The 18,592-nt window shown below is 39.6% G+C and overlaps 1 protein-coding gene across 1 annotated transcript; it reads right to left on the bottom strand.

Annotated features, from left to right (window-relative positions):
- Positions 1-9,808: 9,808 nt before the first annotated feature.
- rps4x (ribosomal protein S4 X-linked) lies at positions 9,809-16,770 on the bottom strand. The gene is made up of 7 exons (XM_069893385.1): positions 16,743-16,770; positions 16,192-16,269; positions 15,321-15,501; positions 14,525-14,622; positions 12,641-12,812; positions 11,131-11,288; positions 9,809-9,977 (listed from the first exon to the last, which is right to left on the bottom strand). The coding sequence occupies exons 1-7, from the start codon at positions 16,743-16,745 to the stop codon at positions 9,876-9,878; spliced, it is 792 nt and encodes a 263-aa protein (XP_069749486.1). The 5' UTR covers positions 16,746-16,770; the 3' UTR covers positions 9,809-9,875.
- Between the last annotated feature and the right edge of the window lie 1,822 nt (positions 16,771-18,592).

Genomic DNA, 18,592 nt, shown 5'->3' with positions numbered 1-18,592 from the left:
TAGTCAAAAATCAGTAAAATGGGCCTGCTAATTTTACATCACTGGGTAAAGTTAAAGTCTACTCCCCGTGTACTTAATTCTGCCATGCTCTGGATTTGTTAAAGTGCAACTAAGCTTTATATTAACCATGTTTCAAATTCTTCTGATGTGATTCAGATTTCACAAATTTTCAATAAATGTTCCTGAGATGGCCCAGATACAGTAATAAAAAGGAACATAAAAGAAATTATACAAGAACAGTTTCCCCAACTGTTCTCTATGGACTTAAAATATATGCAAGCTCTTGAAGGTGAATGGATCTGTATGTATGGAAGGGGAGGAGGGAGGGAGGGACTGTTTTGTTTTTGTTTGATATGTTTGTGAGAAAAAGTTTAATTCATTTAAAATCTTACTATGTATATTTTTTGAAAAAACAAAAATATTCCTGAAAAAATAAATGTTCCTTTAGCAGAGCAAATTATATGGCCTATATAACTATTGTTAAGGGGAAGAAAATGTTATTCTTGATCTGTTTCCATTAATGCTATTGGATGTTGAGTAAGGACAGAGTCAGGCAAGGTTGTGATTTTCACCATTGTCAAATAGGCTTGCACATTAAGTAAGCTTAAAATAAAGATTAGGGTTCAAACAAAACTGCGACTCCCAAAATAAATATTGGAAAAAGAGAATTTCAAAAATGTGACGATTTGTTTGAAGAACATTGCTAAAAATAAAAGGAGCAATAAACAAAATCTTTACAGTGTCCTCAATTAAACAATCAAGCCAACAAAGTAAAATAGTCAAATACAATCCATTATATTAATGTTCTGATCATTGCAATCTTCTTTATAATTGAGTTCCAATCTTAGATAATATTGAGAAATGAAAATGAAATGGGATTCCAAAGATCTACCTCGAGAGAATTTAAGTGCAATTTACCTGGCTTGGTTTTCACAAATTGATTGGGATTGAGTGAGGCCGAAGTCCTTTACAGGATTATAGCAGATATTCTGAACAGGCAACAAAGCCACTTCCATAACTCCAAACAGACCTTGTCAAAATCTGAACTAATTCTCAACTCCCACAAAACTTACTGCAAACCTCTCCACTAGCAGATCTTGACTAGTTCCAATTCTGTGTGCTACAGAACTGGAATTTTACAACTTTTTGAGAAAGGAGCTCATGAATAATTCCTGTTGAGCACTTGCACCCCTGGGGGTTCAGTGTGAAATTTAGCACAGTTGAATAAACAGAAGGCCAGTAGGAGAAAGGGGCTTTCAGCAGAGGTGATAAAGAAATGCGAAGAGGAAAGTTTTGGTACCAGCTGTGACAAAACCCCAAGCTTTAGGGCAGAAATGTTAAATACAATTAATTAGGGCATTAGGGGCCTATTTGCTGTTTAAAAGGAGCAGTGGGGAGAGGTGAAATCTTAAATAATCTGTTACAACATGCAAGTCCAGGATCAAAAAGGGGCACATCCAGGATTCTTCTTCGTAACTGGACTGAGAATGATTTGCTTCTTCTGTTCCATGTCGTTGTGTTTGAAGTGGCTGATGAGGGGGATGTGGGATGCATCAACTCTGCCTCAAGTGATTCGGGTGGTGCTTGACAGGGGGTGGGTACAAATAAACCTTTAAAATAATAATTAGGAGCGTTCAGCTTCTCCTGCTTTCTCTCTCGTTCATGGCAGTCTTTTAGTTCATCAATGGCTCGCCCCAGAGTCTGTAGATTCGCCTCCAGAGCTTCCATAGCCTGAGTCTGTCCAATAGTCCTGATTTTTTTTAAATTCCCTGAAAATCTATTGATCTCTGATTGGAAACTATAGTGTGGACTCGGTATGCTCCAAGCACAAGATGTTTGTGTCCTCTGGTGAGATAACCCAAGGTCCCCGGTCCTTTCTGAGTGTTCCTCCTTCATTTTGAGCAGTCACGAGACGTAGATTTCAAGTCAGTGAGGATTTTTTTTTTAAATCCTTGAATCAGTTCTCACAATCAAATATGGTTGTCAGGCTCCCATTGCATCTACCTCTTATTAAGCATTCATTGTGAGCAACCTTGTAAAATTATCATGTTATAACTAAGATTAATAAAGCTTAAGCCTTGTAAATTAACCCCTCCTTTTAACTCCAATGAATGACTTTTTAATGCACAGAGAGCCCATAGTGACTTAAGCACTGCCTTCCACCATTATACTAATTTAACACATATCAGTAAACCTGATAACAAACCACAAGATATTTAATCTCATCATTTGCTGTCTCACAGGTCAAGCAGACGGGAAAAAAAGGTGAAATGATTATATGCATCTTAATTTTTTTCATTAATAGCTAATTGAATATTACAATTGTATTGAGAAATAACAATTATGTACAGAATATGGTTTTCTTGATCTCACTAATCCAGGATTACAATGAGAACATTAAATTATTGAGCTGAACCTTTCTGATTAATACAGATCAATGGGAACACAACACAAAGCGGCATTCCAGCTCACATGAAGCAAACAGGATCCTGCACCCAGCAACAAGGAGGAACTCGCTTCAACCCCATAATGTTCCTTTGAATTATTCTATGGGTATAGGAAATGAAAGAAATAGGAACAAGAGCAGGCCATTCAGGACACAACAACAAAACAAAAAAAAACTGGATAATCTTCAGAACAAAAACTACCACTGGACATTTACATGATAAAGTTAAGAAAGTGCATTTATTTAGCAACTTCAGAAACTTTAAAAAAAAATCACACATCCATTTAAATCCTTATGTGCTGTTACTGTTCTAATATTACAGCTGATTTGTATAATGCTGTGATCCTTTCAAACTACTTCTACTCTTTTAAATGATGCCAAGGGTTCTCTTATATTAATCGATAAACACCCCCTAGATCAGCCATCTTTTGGTTAGGACTCTGATCAAAATTTATGGTGAAGTAGTCAAGATTCAAGATTCAATTTACTGTCATTGTAATAAAACAGTGTCACATTGCACAAAATTGCTTTTGTCTGCTGTAAGTCAGACAGATTCGCCATCGGCAGGAATTGCCCGAAGCACCTCTTACAGCCAGAGAGAAAAAAGAGTCCCCCCAGAGTTACTGAGTGTCTGTAGATTCGCCTCCAGAGCTTCCATAGCCTGAGTCTGTCCAAACCATTGGCAACCCGAGCTCCAGATCTGAACCTCCAACACGGTCAGTGTACTCTCGTATCCCAGTTCCGATACCTGGTACCCCTTCAGCCAGTTTCAAGCCAATCTCCAGCAGTCCACAGCCTGGCACGAGTCCCCTGTCAGCAATCTCCAGCAGCCTACAGCCTTCGTGGGTTTCTCACCTTGAGTCACAAGCAGCCTGCCACATGGATTGGTCTTTCAGCTGTAGAGCCCCCCTCACTGTCCCATGGGTCATCTCCTCTTGCTTCTTCTCAGACTGTGGATCATCTCCCCATTTTCTGGTTCCCTGCTCCAGTTCTCCAGTCCCCTCGTGGCTGCTGTCAATCAGAGACACCGCTATCTTGGGCACAGACTTCAAATAAAACTGCCATTGGCTCCTTTAACGGGCCATTCAAACCCTGTGCAGAGCTGACAGCAATTGACTGGCTCTCCAATCAACTACAGCGTGTCCTTGAATAACGTTGTTTCAATCAACACCATTTTGTTACGTTGATGAGAAAAATAAATAAATAGAACACCACATTGCACTGCTATTTTTTGGGTTTCAACTGAATCTTGGTTGGTGCTGCCTTACACATTTTGCTTTTCAAACATTTATTCCTGTTGCAATGAGCAGTAAATGTGTACTGAACACCCCTGCTGACTGTGGCTACAAAAAAACTGTTACATTAGAAACAAAATTAGAAGTGTTAAGGAGATTTGACAATCAAGACCTCTCTGTCTGCAAATAACTGTACAAACATTTTGCAGTAATGCCGAAAAGATTAAAGCTGCTACAAAATTAACTCGGAGTAGAAGCAGCATAATGGAAAATATGGAAAGACTTGAATATCTGGATGGAAGATATGTAACACTCCATGTTCGCTAAGGCCATACAAGTAAAAGCTAAGAATCAACTGGGTTTTGGTGCTGAAAGTGAAACCTTCATGGCAAGTCGTGGTTAGTTTGAGCATTTTAAGAATCACTCAAAATTGCATTTCTATATAGGACACTTTTATTTCAATGTTTAATATTATAAGTGTTTTGTGTCATTTAGAATTTTGAATTTTTTTTAAGCAGAAAAAAACTGTAGGAACTTATTTTAACCATTGAGCCTGTGGTAAAATTGGTTTCATTTAAAGTAGCACTTTCCAACAACAACTTTGAGGACTTGCTGCATGTAAAAAAATACATTTTATGATATCAGTCTGTCTTTCCCCCTCCCCCTTTAAATGTGTTGTAGTCCCTGGGGAATTGGGGAGGGCTTATGGCCCCCATTGTGAATGTCTGGTTTAGATTATCATCCAAGAGCCTTAGAGACAAAACTGCCACCACTGACTCTAAACTAACAAACAAAAGACTGGCCATAGATTACTTCCTTCCTTTTCCACATTGGTGGTAATACCTTATGTGAGACTCCCCTAAAACTTTTGTCTTACTGTGATTAGGCGCAAATGCAATGATCTGCAGACTTCTCAATGGATCAGGCAATTACACTACCTCTATTACTAGCTCTTTAACCTTTTTAAAGTGAGATCCACTCTTGATGTCATTTCAGAATCTCAACTGGGTCCCAGTATATTTACATTGGTTGAAGTCTTTAAACACTCATTCCTTGAAATCCAGCATCAAAGCAGCTACCAAAGAGAGTAAATATTAATTATCCCCTAATGTGAACCTCTCTGGTGCCCTGAGTAGCAATCTACCAGCAGATTGTAATGTGTATCAGTTAATTCTCATCCTAAAAGACATCTTCATAGACTGAGAAAGACATGTGGGTGGACTTGCATGTGTAGTAACCATTTGGTCCAATGCCCAAAACATTTGTCCTTCTCTAAGAATAGGTAAAATCTTTAAAAACTGTATGAGAAAGGGACAGTGAAACCATTACACACCAAATAAAAACTGGTCAACAACCTCCCAAAATATAACCTTTGTGTAGAATATTCTCAATTTAGATTTAATAACTTGACATAATGTCATATTTAAATTTAGAGATTAGATGATCAATTCCCAATTTGAATTCAAATTTTCAAACACTGTGGAGACCCTTTTTGAGTTAATGAAGGTTGACTAATGAGGTCATTTTTCACTGATAAGAATTCGGTCTTTTTTTTTGCCAAATAGCTTTCTTGGTAGTGGGTTTAGATATTCCCTATTTTTACAATAATAAAATATTAATACAATATAATCTGTCAGATTAAAATGTGGGGTACCTTGGATTAAAATGATATGATTTAAGTGTAATGTAGCTTCTTGTCTATTAACAAATATCCATGTGGACTGTATATTTTTGGATGTGAAATTTCAATGTTAATAAAAATATTGAAAAAGATTTAATAACCCAGGATGAAAATTTATTCGATACTCAAAAAAATTACACAAACCAAATAGATCATCATAAAAACATTTGTCATACAATAAAGATGAGAATGCTGAAATGTGACCAATTGACAAGACCTAGGAAGAGAATTAACTCCACCATTCAAATCATGGCCAATGTATTTTTTCCTTTTCACCACATTCTCCTGCCTTCTCCCCATAAACTTTAATGTCCTTCATAACCAAGAATCTATCAGCATCTGCTTTAAATATACCCAATGATTGCCTCCACAGCCACCTGTAGCAACAAATGCGACAGATTCACCAGCCTCTGGCTGAAAAAACCTCATCTCTGTTCTAAAGGGATGTCCTTTTATTCTGAGGCCATTGTTTTTTAAAAAATATATTTTTAGACCCATGAACCCAATTAGCCTACAACCCCAGGACATTTTGAAGGGTGGGAGGAAACCAATGCAGACACAGGGATAACGTACAAACTCCAGACAGAGCCAGATTCAAACCTCGGTTGCTGGCACTAACCGTGTTCTTAAAAAAAATAATTGAATAAGATCATAGCTCATGACATCAACCAAACTAAGCCTCCATTCATAAAGCAAAGGTCCCGACAAAAATTTGCTCTCAAAACCAGATTTTGTTTATTTTGCACAACTCTTATACGATCTTACCCCAGCAAAAATCTGCACTAGTTCCCAATTAGTTGCTGAATCTATTTCTGTGGTTGTAACTTCAATAATTTTTTTTTCTACCCAGTTGGACACAATTTTGGGTCCCTGATAATGTTTACTTTGAATCCAGCTTTATTGGATCAGGGTTTTGTTCGGCAGTCCTATTGCCAATCTCATCTTAATGAGAGCCGAGCACACATAATTCTGCACAGCAGCAATGAGAATTGATTCTATTCACTTCCCCTCTAGAGGAACCTAGACGAAACCGCATGCTTGACACCAATCCCATTCCTTATCATCTTTGAGTATATCCTTAAGCCAGCATTTAAATGCCTGATTTTCATTTTATCGCACATAACAAATTTTTGGGTTTTTTTTTTTGTGTAGTCGGTAAGAGAGAAGTAGGGAAGAAACCAAAACTTGTCTGCATTACAGGGAAGCTAGCCCATAAACTTTGAGGTGGTGGTGGGGGGGGCATAGCTGATAAAGTTGAGAATAGATGTTCTCTAGGGCATCCTGCTTCATACTTGACCACATTTGCCAGTGGAAGCTACTACTGTCACCACTGCTTCCAACACAATGGGCAGGGGCCAAAAAGAGGTTAGCAACATTTATAACAATTTACTGGACAGATCAATTGAGCAAGATGTACATGTTGTTTCAATGGATGGAGCAGGTTCTTCCAATTTCCTCTCAGTGGATTCTCAAATGCAGCTAAGCCCCATGTCTGAATTCAGACATGTCTCTGCATCACCCATCACAGCACCAGCAGAAAGGACAGAGGCTCTTGCCAGCCACTTTGCTGTTAACAATATATTCCCTCATATCTCAATTTTAGCACATTTCAATAGCAGACTCATTCCTGTGAATGCATTGTGCATCAAGCAAGATTCCACCATATAAATGATTTTCATCTGTCTCCTCCACACTAGAGATAAAATGCAGATTGCACATCTGCTTTGTGTAACACTATTGGCCTCACCAAACATATTCATCTGTCATTTTCTTTGCCTCATATCCATTTTGATCTCCACAATCATTTACCAGTTAGAAGGAAGTTCAATGATATGGAGTTTGCAGCTTTTCAGATTTCCAACCAGTGATTTATTTTTCAGCAATTTTAAATTCTACCAGATTCACCTCATGGATACTTGCTGTTTTACTTGTCCCAGTTCTGACAAATGATCTGGAAATGCTATAACTTGAAGGCTCAAGCCTGAACTGTTAGTTACCTTTTCCTTCCGAGAGATGCTGTGTGACCTGCTGAATTTCTCCAGCATATTTGTGCATTGAACTTGGTTTCCCACAGATGCTGTGGATCAGGTAACCAAGTTATTTCATACCAAAGTTCCATATTTTTTGAGTAGTAATTTAATGCAAGACTGCCCTGCTAATACTTGCATCTCCCCTACACATAGAAACGTTATGCCATATAAACTGAATGCTTACCGCTTCCAAAGCAGTGACCAATTTCATACATCACTCATGTAAAGCAGCAAGCCAATCAGCCCCTAGAGCCATCCTCTAGCATTTAGTGAAACATCCAATTTTGCCCTTAACTGCACTTTCCTATACTCAATTCCTTTGTTCAGCTGTAATTTTGGTTTGTTAGCCGGTGCTTCTCTCAACAAACAAGTAACCTCTAACCTAAAAGAGCAGCAAAATAAAGTACAAACAGCAAGTTTCTGGTCATCTGATCATCAAAGTGTAACTGGACAAACAGCATGTCCTCAGTGCAAAACATGCAGACACATGACCAAGCATAGCTCACATGCAGACAAAAATACTTATCTAGGAAAAGTATTTCATCTATACAAATAAAAGTTTTGTTCATATACGAGTCTCAGATGGTTAACGTGAGCAGTTCCTTTGGTCGTTCATCATCCTCACTGCCCATAAGAAAAAGCTGTTCCTCAGCCTGGTGGCGCTGACTGATACCCCTGTATCTCTTCGTTGTCCGGAGCCATCAAAAGATGCTGTGTGCAGGATGGAAGGGATCCTCAATGATTTTGTGCGCCCTCTTCAAACAATCCCAGATCATGTCGATCATGGTCGTGGGTGGGAGGTGGAAAGGTGACTCCAGTGATCTTCTCTGCCAATCAATCCCATTGATTGACCTCTGGTCCATTTCTCTGCAGCAAACATACCACGCTGTGATGTAGCCAGCCAAGACAGTCTCAATGAAGTTCCTATAGAAGGTTGTAGTTGCTGTTTCACTTTCCTGACTAGTGAGATGTTGAATGCCCACGAGTCACTAATTAACTCCAAGGTGCTTGGTGTTCTCTACCAGAGTTGTTGACGTGTAGTGGAGGGTGGTCATTCTCCATGTTGAGACACAGGTTGTGACTTTTGCACCATTTCACCAGATTTTCCACCTCTTGTTTGTAGTGCTACTCATCGTTGTTGCTGACATGGACAACTACTGTTGTGTCTTCTGCAAACTTGATGATACTGTTGGGAGTTGATCTGGCGACGTATTCATAGGTCAGGAACATAAACAGGAACAGGCTGACACACTGCCCTGAGGTGGCTCAGCATGACCGTGCTTGACATTCTGCTACTGACCTGGAGACTGGTTTTTAGTGTTCTCTAGTGTTTTAATATAGGACCAAATTATTTCATAAGTATTAAAGTCTAGTGCTGTAGTAATGTTCAGGGATGAACATTTTTACAGATTATATAATGCATGTGTATCTGTTTGATTGTAGTTCAGTTACTAATTGCTTTCACACCACTGAAGTCATGCAAATTCATGTCAACTTCTTGTAAATCATTCCATTCAGTTTCAAAGAACATTAAAGCCCTTTGGCCCACGATGTTGTGCCAACCTATACCTACCAAAAAACTGAACATTCCCTTGTGTTCTTAAAATCTTGAAGATTATGTTCTCGTACCTAACATTCCCTGTAAAATACTGAGCTTCTACCAAGCTTAAAAAGCAGGTATTTTCAGATCTACACATCCAAACTAACTCAGAATTAAACCCCACCCATCCACATCATTGAAGTTTAGAACCTTAGCCTTCCCAATGCACTGATGGAAACAAAGGAATTGATACTATCAAATAGCACAATTTTTTCATTAATACAAGAATGGAATAAGTGAAATCCTTTGACCCTGGAAGGACTCTATAAAATCATTCTGGCAATAACTTGCAAGGTCCCCCAGATCTTACTGAAAAATGGTGACCAGAATTTCACGCAACACTTCATAACTTGGGCACAAAAACGCATGCTCCAGTTCCCAATTCTGGTCACACTCCTCATTGTATACCCAAACTTTTCCATCACCTCTGTCTACAATTTGCCTTGTAAATCCTCATTGGGCCCCTTGATCTATTAGCATATTTGGCCTAATTCCTGTCCATGCTTTGTTCACAAACCAGGAACTCAGTAGCAAGGAGTTCCAGTTGCAAATCCTCAACTCAACATCTGGAAACAAGAGTTGTTACAGGACTTCAGAAACACAAATTATTTGAAAAGAATACCTATCTGACACATAACTCGAGGTGCTTCCCTATTTTATACTACAGAGCATGTCACTGCCATTCTTCATCAGTTTTTTTTAACCTCCTATATCAAAACTGATCTAATTCTACAAATGGCACCTATATTTTTCACTTCAGTCATGTTGATCACAGCACATTTGTAAAAGAGCAGCAAAATAAAGTACAAACAGCAATATTATACAGATTTTTTTTAATTTCTCCAATATGTATCATATTGCTTCCATGGAAGATTTTACATAGTTAACCGCTACTCTGTTTTGCGGCCAGCCTCTTGTCTCTCTCTTCAGCAATGGTAAGACGGATACCCTTCCCACGAGGCAGGGAAACCCACGGTTTGTTACCCTGAAGGACAAAAAAATCATATATAAAACAAGGTTTTCCTGCGTTTATGAGAGAGATACAAAATAAAGGTGCATTTTGCCCAGAGCCACAACATTGTAACATGACAATTAGCCATTTCACAAAATACAAGCTGACAGGCTACCAGAACTTTGTTTAGACATATTCAGGTGCTCCTCTACTTACGATGATTTTCAACAGTACAAAAGGTACGCTGGCACTATTTTATGATTAGAAATTGTTTTTCTCAGTGTGGAATAAAAGATGTTCAACATTTAATTAGAAAATAGACTTTTTGTTTAAAAAAAAGATAAATTTGCCTCAGGTAGATGCGATATTCTTTTTCGACACGACTTGGTCTACCAGAAAGTAACCCCCATAAGTAGAGGAGCAAATGTACATCATCTTGATCCAAAAATCTGCTTTATACTGATGTGTCATGGAACTCCTACACAACTTCTTCGATATAGGTGGAAAAAGACTTGCAAGGCAATTGTTAATCCACAAATAAATCAATAACATCTAAAGAATTTTCGAATTCAGTCATCATAAAGTAACCACCTGAATGCAAATCTGGAAATCTACAAAATCAAGCAGCGCTTTTCAGTGCTAAAACATCACCCAAAGTATTTGGCCAAAGTTATTCTAAGTACAGTTGTTGTAAAGTACTAAAGATTGTGCACAGGGAGAGGTTTCATGAACAAAAGATTTGTTCCTATCTCTTTCTTACCCATTTACCAAAGAGGCAATTGCAATGAACAGCTCTTCTGAATAGAACCATGTATTTTTTTTTCATTCACCCCAACAGGAAAGATGGGCAATGATTGGTACCTCACCACAAAGGACAGAATTTACAACACTCCAACAGTGTCACACTGGTATGCGCTCAGGCATGGCTGAATTTTCTAAATCAGGAGATATGCAGATAACTTGCAGGTAAAGCTTCATAACTACAACACAAACCTCAGCACTTGGCAGACTACAAGAGATATTTTTTGGGTTGAGACCATGTACATAATCAATTAAGCTTAGGTTGTTTACCGAATAAACTAAAAATGCATCCATGCTGAACAATTCCAAGACTATTCTAATACACAATCGCTGAACCAATTCATATTCAATGTTATTTAAAGGCTGCACCAAGAATCATACTCACCTTTCCGATAACAAAAATGTTGGAAAGCCTGGTAGCAAAGCTATTACCATTGGCATCTTTTACATGAACAACATCAAAAGAGCCAGGATGTCTCTCCCTGTTTGTGATTACTCCAATACGACCCAAATTGGCACCTCCTGTCACCATACACAGATTGCCTGCCATTACAAAGTACAGTATCACATCAATGCGAGATGATTCTTTAATTCTTATAGACAGAATATATGCTATTAAATTAGTTCACCTTGCATCCTATAAAAATGTATGACATTTCATAATTTACCTCTCACTCACCATGAGAATACCAAAAATAGACAACAGAACACCCAGACCATTTTCATTACATCATTAAAAATGAGATTAGTATTCTATTGGAGAAACCAGATAATATATCTAACCAAATAACAAAATTTCAGAATTCTTTTCAGTACATCCACTAGAAAGATCGCATATAAAACACCAGTCAAGAATAGTTAGGTGCTTGGTTACAATTCCTTTCTTTCCCAGTCAATTTGCGTTGAAAACTCCAAAGAATTATCCATTTAATACAGTACACAACTTCACCTTACAAATCCTCTGCTCAGAGGGGCTTTTCTTTTAAAAAAAAAACAATTTGCAATCTGTAGCACAAGCCCACACTGAAATCCAAACAGGTCACATCAGAAAATCCCCAATATGTATTTTAGTCAATATTGCTACAATTGTGGATAAATCAATCAATAGTTCAAGTTACAGACAGACCGAATGACACATGGGTTCCATTCCTGAGAACCTTCCTTGTACTGAATTTTCCAAAAGTCAGAAACAAACAATTTAACCCAAAACTAAGACGAATGCAGAAGTTATAATGTGATGTATGAAGTTAGAAAGACAAAATATCTTGGCACTAGAATAGAAGCATAATGTTAATGATCATGAATTGAATTTTTATTTCAATATGTCTTTTGCAATCGTAATGCTGTTTAAAACCAACTACTGATTTCAACCTTAACTGATAATGTTTTTAAATTGTTGTTTGATCTGGAGAAGTATCAAATTAATTCCTTGCAATATATACATCTCACACTACATTAATGCACGCTAACACTTTGAAGATTCCCTGGAGTCACTCACTCAATGTAGAAGTTTGTCTGAACAATTCTGTGGAAGGGCCAGCCAGACACTCAATATTACCAGACAATCAACAATATGACTGAACAACCAGTATCAAACATTTCGAACTCTGGATCTCAGTACAGGTGATTTAAGCCAAAAAAAAAAACTACATACGAGCAATGTCAACAAGTCCAATGAAATTCTCAGGATAAAACTAAGTTAGTACCAGAACTCCAAAGAGAAAATGCTGGAACCACTAAACTGGTCAGGACATCTTAGAGGAACAGATTAGTCTTCAAATTCATTAAACTTTCACTGAAGAGCTATTTTAATTGCCCCATCTCCACACATGCTGTCTGAGCATTTTCTGTAAAGCTTTCAACTCAAGTCAGCTCAGATACAACAATCCAGATACCTGTGTCAAACTTAATGAAGTCTGTGATCTTGCCAGTATCCAGATCAATCTGCACAGTATCATTGGCCTTGATCAGAGGATCTGGATAGCGAATAGTTCGTGCATCATGTGTAACAAGGTGCGGGATTCCCTTGAGGCCTACTCGGATCCTCCTCACTTTGCACAGCTTGTACTGAAAAATAAATGAAAACAATTAATTATTCACAAACACCGAAAGAGGGAAAAAATATCAAGCTATACCCATTTGAGCTTTTGACAACTGTACAATATCATCACTTCTCAGAAAATATTATGACTTATAAAGAGGAATGTAGCTGCACTTCAAGATTCCTTTATATCAAAATTCTTTTATTGTCCAGAACATGTAATATTACACAATCACCTCCTGCCTGCAGCAAGGCAGACAGTCACCATTAATGTTGCCCACCCCCCTCCCTTATAGTAAGAAAAGGAAGCAAAAGAGTCACAGTGTCCATGGATTTGCCTCCTGCAGCCAGACTCGTGCTCAATCGACAACCTGATATGATCAGGAAGGCTTCAGCACCCAAGGCCTTTCAGAAGCCCTTTTTGTACTTTGCACCCTCTCGAATCCCAATTCTGATACCTGGTTCCCTGGTGCAGCCAGTGCAGGTTCCCTGACTGCAAGTAACCTGCAGCCTGTGGGTCCCTTAGCTGCTGAGACCCTTGCTGGTCCGTCACCATGATCACCGTCCTGTAGGGTCATCTCCTCTGCTTCTCCATGTGGTGAGGTGGGGGAAAGAGTTCTCCCCATTTCTCCCCAGCCCCACTCCACTGCTCCCCCAGAGTCTGCAACCCTTGTGGCCACTACCAAGCGCAGGCACCAATACCTTGGACACATACCCTGTGGTTGCAGGATTTTAAAAACAAAACGTCAGCACCTGTAACAGGCCATACAGAGCCATTGGCATTGGTAAGTGAACTCCAGAGCAGTGTCATGTCTCCTCTTTCCTAGGTCTACACCAGCAGCAGCGCTGACATTACAGCAGCTCTCTTAGTGCCACCATTTTATCGCATTTAAGCATCTTTCAGGTACAAAACTATCAGGATATTATAGATTCTCATTTTTAATATTTTGCTGTAACTACTCCATTTTTAAAAAACTTTCAAGTTCACCAGGGGAAAACAAGGTCACTATTAAACATTGTGATGGGCATTGCAAAGATTCTCATTACGCCCGCTCTGAATACCATTAATACCTCAATAGCACTGCTGAGCTCAGTAATTCTGTATGAATTAACCACAAGGCTCCAAATTAAGACAAAAAATTCAATGCTGAAATGCAGACTAAAATGTGCTCAACGGCACTTCTGCAGTTTTCAGCAGGCCTCTATGCTGCTCAGAGCCTACATTGCTTTGCATGAAGACAATATGCAAGTGTTACAAGCATTAATTTACATTGTCCATAAGAAACAATAACAGCAATAGCAAAATGTCACTAATTGTTGAAGTGTGAAACAAAAATAGAAAATACCAACAATTCTCAGAAGATGCTGTCTGATTCAATAACCTTTTTCAATTTAGGATAAAACAATGCTGACAATTTTGCCATTTTTCAACACATACAGCCATGGCAATGGTACAAGTCCATGTCAGCTGGCAGGAGGCCTATTTATTTTTATGTTCCAACTCAACAAATCCAACTGACATGGATCCTGATCCAATTAAGCTATTGCTGGCCATGCAACAGTTGGACAAAAAGTACACTTCCTCTGCATAACAAGGAGAGCACCATCCATTAATTAGTCACCACTCAAAATACCAGCAGTACTGCATCGCACAAATGAGAAGTGGGCTGTTTCCAAAATAATGAACATATGGCATGCCAAGACAACGCTGTGCTACTATCCACAATGGAGCAATTACCTTTGCCTCTTCAACTGTGATTCTGTGCACAGCAAAACGACCCTTTGTATCATAGATCAGACGGAAGTGCTCATTCGTCTTTTCGATGCTGATAACATCTGAAAAATGAACATAGAACACACAATTTTATAAACAAAAACCAAATTCCATTGCAGACCCGCTAGTTTCTGTCCTTCCCAAATCCACAGTAGTGCCCATTATTTACAATACTCAGCAGTAGTACATCGGGAAGACATGAAAAATGCAAGAGTAGAACCTCACTTCTGCATACAACAATCCATATTTCAGAAGTTCCCTTTGAATGTATGACTTCAGATAACTCAAAGATGAGAAATTTGTACTTGCAAATTAGATTTGTGTGAAATATCTCATTATATACAATAAAATTTGATACGAGACTATGTTAAAAATGTTTCTAAACAGATGATCAAAAACTTTGTCAGAGTATTTTTTTTTAAATAGTTAGTCAAGAGATTAAAGAATCTGTGGAGGAACAAGGAAAGAATAACAGAGGCTACATTTAATACATTGTGACACTACAGATTCAACAATGATTAGGCCAGAAGAGAGATGCAGAAATCTCAGCAAGTCTTGGGAGGTTGGAAACTGAGTGGAAGACTGCCGTGCAAGACTGTACTGAAACAAAATGCAGTCTCGATCAGAGAACGAGAACAACACTTTGACAGTACTTGGTGAATTTAAACAAGGGCAACAAGGATTTAGACAATCTTCGCTTTAGCAGTTTTAAGCTGCAAGCACATTTATAAAGACACACATGGCAATTTCTCTTGCTTACCCATAAATCCAGCAGGATAAGTGATGTCTGTGCGGACTTTCCCATCAATTTTAATGAATCTCTGCATGCAGATTTTCTTCACCTCATCACCAGTTAAGGCATACTTTAGGCGATTTCTGAGGAAAATGATGAGGGGAAGACATTCCCGGAGTTTATGGGGACCAGTGGATGGACGTGGAGCCTAGCAAAGTGAAAGGTGAGCTTAACTTATAACAAACCAATGGAATGTACAAATACAGAATGTTCCAAATGAAAAGTGTGAAACTATATAAGCTGTATCAGTTGTTCTTTAAGCCACATGACACAGAATTTTGTTTTTCACTGTCTTCAATTAGAGATTAACGTACAAACCTACAAACTTTACTTCTAGCTGTCAAAAATACTGTAGTTATTACTACTCTCACTTTCATGTAACCTCTCCCCTGTCATTTACCCATTTAAGTCCTTTACTTTTTTTTGGATCCACTTCCCACATTTCATGCATCTTCAGAACCTAATTCTACCTTTTCCCAATTTTTACCTTAAAATTATTAAATATTTAACTCCCCACTGAACCCCAGCAACTATTTCCATCATTTTCTTAATGTCAATGAAGAAAATTATTTCTTTAACCTGAAGTGTGGAAACATTACCGTAACATTTTAATTAACAAAACTTATTTAGGCATTAAACGTGCCAGGACATTGATCGCATTTTGAAAGCTACTAGGTCGTGAGATAACCACTTCGTAGAGAAAGACACCAACTAGTGTTTCAACAAACCATAGTTTGTGATTACAATGTTCCTATTTCAGTTCCAATTCCTTCTAAACCACACACAAAATAAAAACACATCTGATCATGGCTGTATCGTCACTTAACTTGATACTTACAAATACACCAGTCAGTTTATCCAACATCCAGTGGCGCGGAGCCGCCAGGCGCTTCAAGTGTTTCTTTGGACCTCGGGCCTGCATTCAGAGAAGTTATTTAGTTCGGGTCGAAACTAATAGCCGGAGTTCGCATGATCGGTTGACCTGATCCGCCGTTCGCACTCCCTTCAACACCCCCTCCCGTCCCTCCCTTGTTCCAACTCCCAACAAGGTGGGGGGGGGGGGGTGAAATGGAGAGTCCCGGTTTAACCTGAACCTCCAGCTACCTGCAGGCGTGGGCCAAGACTCGGCCATGAGTACTGATCACGTTAAACCCACTCCCGCATCCGGCGAAGGGCTGAAGCCGAGCTGCGGCCTGGCACCGACCTCCGCCCCGGCCGCTCACCGAACATTAAAATATCCGCCACCCTGCCATGCGCTGCGGGCAAATTGGCCTCGGATCCGCTTCCCCAGCTGTTACCCATCCCATTCCCATGACATTGATCTCTTTTATTTTATTGATAGAGTGGATGTTGCTGGATTACACCCGCGCAACCCCACATAATCCTCACCATCTTAGCGTCTGCGAGGAAAAGGAGCAATTTCCCACAATGCAGTGCTCAATCGACCGTCGCGCTTTGGGTCGGAGGTCACACCGAGGCACGCATGCGCGCAGTGACACTCCGATCGGCCGGTCGCACTGTGGGTCAGAGGTCACTCTGAGGCACGCATGCGCGCAGTGACACTTCGATCGGCCGGCACCCGGGAGGACTTCTTATTCATAGGCAAGCATCATTGATATTTTCATGTATTACATGGAGTAATAAATGCTTCAGTGAACTCAAGGGATACAACCATTCCGGACCCGAGCTCTGCTCACAAACTTGCCCATGTTCCCAAGCACCGGCATGCAGGTCCGGCCACCCACTGACCCGGAGTCTGGGCCTGGGCTCCGGCCGCACACACCCTCCAAAGTCTGGACCCTGACGCCCAGCACACTCCTTTGTACTCAACTCTCTCTCCAGCACTTTTATGTATTGCACTACAACCCCAGCGTCCGCAGACTTTCCAGTTTAATTTTTAGTTCACAACCAATCAGGAAAACTGCCAGCCGGTGGTGAATGCGGGCTTAATTTTAACATTTACGGTACATGGATGGGAGAACTGGGTGCAGGTCAGTGGGTCTAGGCAGAAAAAATGGATGGTCACAGACTAGAGGGCCTGTTTCTGTGCTGTAATGCTCTATGATTCTAACCCTGACTCTCGTGCTTGCGTCACGGGCAGCTAGCATCTGAACATCCGCCAGTACTTCTGGTGCATGACGCGTCATTGAAGGGGTGGGTCGATCCCCTTGCAATTTAAAAGGTGCTTCCAGCACCTTTGCTCCAGTAATCGCACCTGGGTCCCAGGATGGCTACCCAACTACTATGTGGTATGGGGACACCAATCCCACTGAGCATAAAGCCCTGCCCAAGAAATCACAGGCAAAACCCTCCCCACTCTCGAGAACATCTACAGGGAACACTGCTGTCAGACAGCAGCAGCAATCATCAACGATCCACACCACCCAGTACGTGCTCTGATCTCACTGCTACCATCAGGAAAGAGGTATAGGTGCCACAAGACTCACATCACCAGGTTCAGAAACCCCTCCACCATCAGACTCCTCAACAACAAACTCAATCAAGGACTTATTTAAGGACTTACTTGTGCACTTTATTGATTTTTTAAAAATTCTCTCTGTATTGCACAGTCAGTTGTTTACATTTGTTAATTGTTTACAGTTCTTTATTTGTTTACATGTGTATGTGGTGCACAGTTTTTTGCCCTACCAATAAGTAGTAATTCTGCCTTGCCCACAGGATAAAGGTTGTATGAATTGTCATGTATGTACTCTGACAATAAATCTGAATCTGACTTGGAGCAGCAAGAGTGGCTGTGGCTGAATATTAAAGAAACCACTGCAGAAAATAAAAAAAACAAAATAAAAGATTGGAGCCCAGAGGCAAATTGGCAGATTAGACCCAAAATTAGCTCAGAGATTAAGATAAAGTGTAATGGTGGAAGATTGTTTTTATGATTGGAAGTCTGTGATCACTGTTGTACCATGAGGGTTGGTGATGGACTCTCACCACTTGCTATACACATGAATCACAAGAGTATGATTAGGAAGTTTGCATTTGTCATTAAAATTGGTGGTCGATTGTAAGCTACAGGATAAGATTAACCAGATGGTAAAATTGGCAGAACAATGGCAACTAAAATGATAAGTGAGAGGTGCTATATTTTCTGAGGACGTGAGGTTAGGTAGAATATGCACAATGAAAGCTTTTGCAACAGAGGGAATGATGTATAAATTGAAGGATCCTGAAGGTGGCAGCACATTCAGATAGGGTCATGAAGAAGGTAAAGGATATTAGAT

This window comes from Narcine bancroftii, chromosome 8 (assembly GCF_036971445.1).
Source record: "Narcine bancroftii isolate sNarBan1 chromosome 8, sNarBan1.hap1, whole genome shotgun sequence".
Classification (NCBI taxonomy): domain Eukaryota; kingdom Metazoa; phylum Chordata; class Chondrichthyes; order Torpediniformes; family Narcinidae; genus Narcine; species Narcine bancroftii.
This window is presented reverse-complemented; position numbering and strand designations above follow the sequence as displayed.

Coding starts and splice junctions, on each gene's coding strand:
- rps4x (XM_069893385.1), bottom strand. Junction 14,623..15,320: donor TTATCCTGCTGGATTTATGG/GTAAGCAAGAGA, acceptor TTCATTTTTCAG/ATGTTATCAGCATCGAAAAG. Junction 12,813..14,524: donor TCACAGTTGAAGAGGCAAAG/GTAATTGCTCCA, acceptor TTTATTTTTCAG/TACAAGCTGTGCAAAGTGAG.